At 43.4% G+C, this 3,443-nt stretch overlaps 1 protein-coding gene across 1 annotated transcript; it reads left to right on the plus strand.

The window, feature by feature from the left end:
* Positions 1 to 787: 787 nt before the first annotated feature.
* LOC115604034 (2-oxoglutarate receptor 1-like) lies at positions 788 to 1,819 on the plus strand. Its single transcript, XM_030476699.1, has one exon. The coding sequence runs from the start codon at positions 788 to 790 to the stop codon at positions 1,817 to 1,819; it is 1,032 nt and encodes a 343-aa protein (XP_030332559.1).
* Positions 1,820 to 3,443: the final 1,624 nt, after the last annotated feature.

Consider the following 3,443-nt stretch of genomic DNA (forward strand, 5'->3'; position numbering starts at 1 on the left):
TATATACTGGGCTACCTTTACTTCCCTTGAATCCTGCTCAAGTCCCATATTATAGCATGCAAATGACTGCTTTGTAAAGTGGGATGAATTTATTCTGATCTTTCAGAGAACTTCTATCTAAGACTAATGTCAAAGCAAACCACCATTTTACAGGGGTAGGAATTTACATAGCAGCTAACGACAAGCCTAAAAATAACCTATTTCTTTGCAACATCAATCTTGTTAATGAACTAAAAGAATTAAATATTCCTCTATCAGTTGTTTCCAAGAAGCGGGGAGAAAAATGTTAACCAACTCCAGTATCAAAAAGAATATAAAAACATTTCAATATCTGCCTTGTTTTCCACTTAAATAACAATGCTGCAAGTAACTTCTATGGAGCAGTTATGTTCTGGACATTCCTCTCTGTACTTTTGGTCAGTAACATAACATGACTGTCTGTCCTTCTGCTCCACTTGATTCCTTATGAGGGCAGAAAGTGAACTTTATGTATCAGGCAACACACACCACTTCACTGTGTCTGTGCAGACCCTTCCCTGAAATATGATTTTAAAATAAATTTGTATCTGTCTCCATATAGATATGATAAAAGACCTCTAGATCAGGATCAATTCCCATCAAAGCAGCAAGGCCTTTCCTTATTAAATAAAAAGATTTTAATAGTGGCACTAATGGGAAGTTGAAAGGAAAGACCTGGTTATTAGTTGTTTTTAATGACCTATGAGAAGATCATATCTGCCAGAGAACACTAAACGTTTCTCTTTTTCCTAAGCGGTAAGGAAAAAACATGAACACAACAAATGACAACTTAGCCAACCCCACCACCTGGCAAGACACTGAAGGTGATTTTCTCAACTGCACTGATGTGCAAGTTGGTCTGAAGACTTTGTACCTCCCGATTATGTACAGCATCATCTTCATGGTGGGCTTCCCAGGAAACGTCATTGCAATTTGTGTTTACAGCTTCAAGATGAGGCCTTGGAAGAGCAGCACCATAATCATGCTGAACCTTGCACTCACAGACCTGCTCTACCTCACCAGCCTGCCTTTCCTGATACATTACTATGCCAACGGGGAGCACTGGATCTTTGGTGACTTCATGTGCAAGTTCATCCGCTTTGGCTTCCACTTCAACTTGTACAGCAGCATCCTCTTTCTCACTTGCTTCAGTGCCCTCCGCTATGTGGTGATTGTCCACCCTATGAAGTTCTTCCACATCCAGAGGAAGCGGTGGACAGCGGTGGCTTGTGCAGCCATTTGGGTGATCTTACTGGCAGCTGTCAGCCCCATCAACTTCTTAATCTCTTCAAAAGAGGAACAAAACAGATCCTTATGCCTCGACCTTACCAGCTCTGAAAACCTGGGCACAATCAGGTGGTATATCTGGCTGCTGACCAGCCTGGGCTTCTTCTTGCCCTTGCTGACAGTGACTGTGTGCTATGTGCTCATTATTTACACCTTGGCTTCCGGGCCCCACACACGGGCTTGCTACAAACTAAAGGCTCGCAGACTTGCCATCGTCCTCTTGGTGGTCTTCTATGCGTGCTTCCTCCCCTTCCACATTTTTCGGGTGGCTCGGGTTGAACTACGGTTGTGTCCAGTCAGCTGCCACATGGAGAAACAAATCCACTCCGCTTATATCATCTCTCGGCCACTGGCTGCACTCAACACCTGTTGCAACCTCCTGCTTTATGTTGTGATCGGAGGTAACTTCCAGCGGGCCATACTCTCTCTTTCAAGGTGTAAGTGGAACAAATACATCCAGCAGACTGGGAGCAACAACTACATGACCAAGTCAGAAATCACATTAAAGTTATGAAATAATTCCTTGAAGAAAATCTCAGGCTTTGGTGCTGTAAGCTCCTGCAAAGGCAGGTGTGTTGATATGGTAGCAAGAACTGCAACTGGCTTCTTCTTCTTGCTGTAGAACGCTTCTCCAAAAGCTGTCTCAGGGACAGGTTTATGTATACCTCTCTTAACAACCAAAGAAAGAGGAGTGAAAAGATTAGTAAGCCACCTTGAAGGTGAAATCTAAAACCACCCAACCAGACTGTTTCCAAAGAAATTTGGGAAACACAGGGTGCTCTCACTCCAGGCTTTGCGTTTGCTTATAGAAACATGGAGAGGTTAGTCTGGACATGAGAACGACTTCCATTGATTTCAGTGTTGTCACTGATGTATTGCTTTGTTTATTACTGTCGGAGCGAAACACAGCAGATACTGTCATGGTTGCTGAAACCACTGAATTATCTAGAAGGCACCTAGATAAACCATCTCTTTTCAAATTAGATGGACCTGATGAACTTCAGCATAGGGCACTGAGGAACTGAATGGTGAAATCTCAGAGCTGGCCCAGGGAAGGATGAGAGGAGTACCAGAGGAGAACATACATGGTGAACACAAGAAGGTATATATGTTCTCTTTCTCTTGCTCAACATGTATATACTCTACTCCGCTCTCATGACGCCCCACCTGCAAGTACTGCATTCAGCTCTGGAGCCCCCAACATGAGAGGGACATGGACCTTTTGGAGTGAGTCCAGAGGAGGCCACGAAGATGCTCAGAGGGCTGGAGCACCTCTTCTGTGAAGACAGGCTGAGAGAGTTGGGCTTGTTCAGCCTGGAGAAGAGAAGGCTCCAGAGAGACCTTAGAACAGCCTTCCAGGGGCCTACAAGAAGTCTGGAGAGGGACTTTTTTACAAAGACATGCAAGGATGGGACGGGGGGGAATGTATTAAAAATGAAAGAGGGTAGATTTAGATTGGACATAAGGAAAAAACTCTTTACGATGTGGGTGGTGAGACACTGGAACAAGTTGCCCAGGGAAGTTGTGGCTGCCCCATCCTTGGAAGTGTCTAAGGCCAGGGTGGATGGGGTTTTAAGGAACCTGGTCTAGGGGAAGGTGTTCCTGCCTATGGCTGGGGGGTTGGAATTAGATGATCTTCAAGGTCCCTTCCAACACAAACCATTCTATGATTGTAGGATTCTGTGATATATATTTATGTATATATAAGTGTGTGTATATATATATATGCAAAAAATGAAGGAACAAAAAATTAACAGTCACATTAATGTCCATCACAGAAAAAACCTGAAACAGACAATCAGATTATAAGTCTACAGAAGATGAATACAGATGAGTACGAGACAGTATGGATCTATCAGCTACATTCGATCCCAGATCATTCTGATTTCCTACTACAATAAATAAACAGGCTTGTACCTGAACTCCAGAAGAAGTTTTGACACTGTCTGAGATGACGCTCTCATGTGTAAGCTAAGGAAACAGTCTGGAAGGAACTATCTTTGCTGGTTAGAGTTGTGCTCAGAGTGATTTAGTATCAGAATAGGGGGAGCCACTGAGCTGGGATTTCACCAGTCTGTCGTGCGATTGGCAATATTCAGTGTTTTCATTAACAAATTGGAAAATGAAATAAAGTCTGG

The sequence above is a fragment of the Strigops habroptila genome, chromosome 2, assembly GCF_004027225.2.
Source record: "Strigops habroptila isolate Jane chromosome 2, bStrHab1.2.pri, whole genome shotgun sequence".
Lineage (NCBI taxonomy): Eukaryota > Metazoa > Chordata > Aves > Psittaciformes > Psittacidae > Strigops > Strigops habroptila.

Coding starts and splice junctions, on each gene's coding strand:
- LOC115604034 (XM_030476699.1), top strand. CDS start 788: ATGAACACAACAAATGACAACTTAGCCAACCCCACCACCTGGCAAGAC.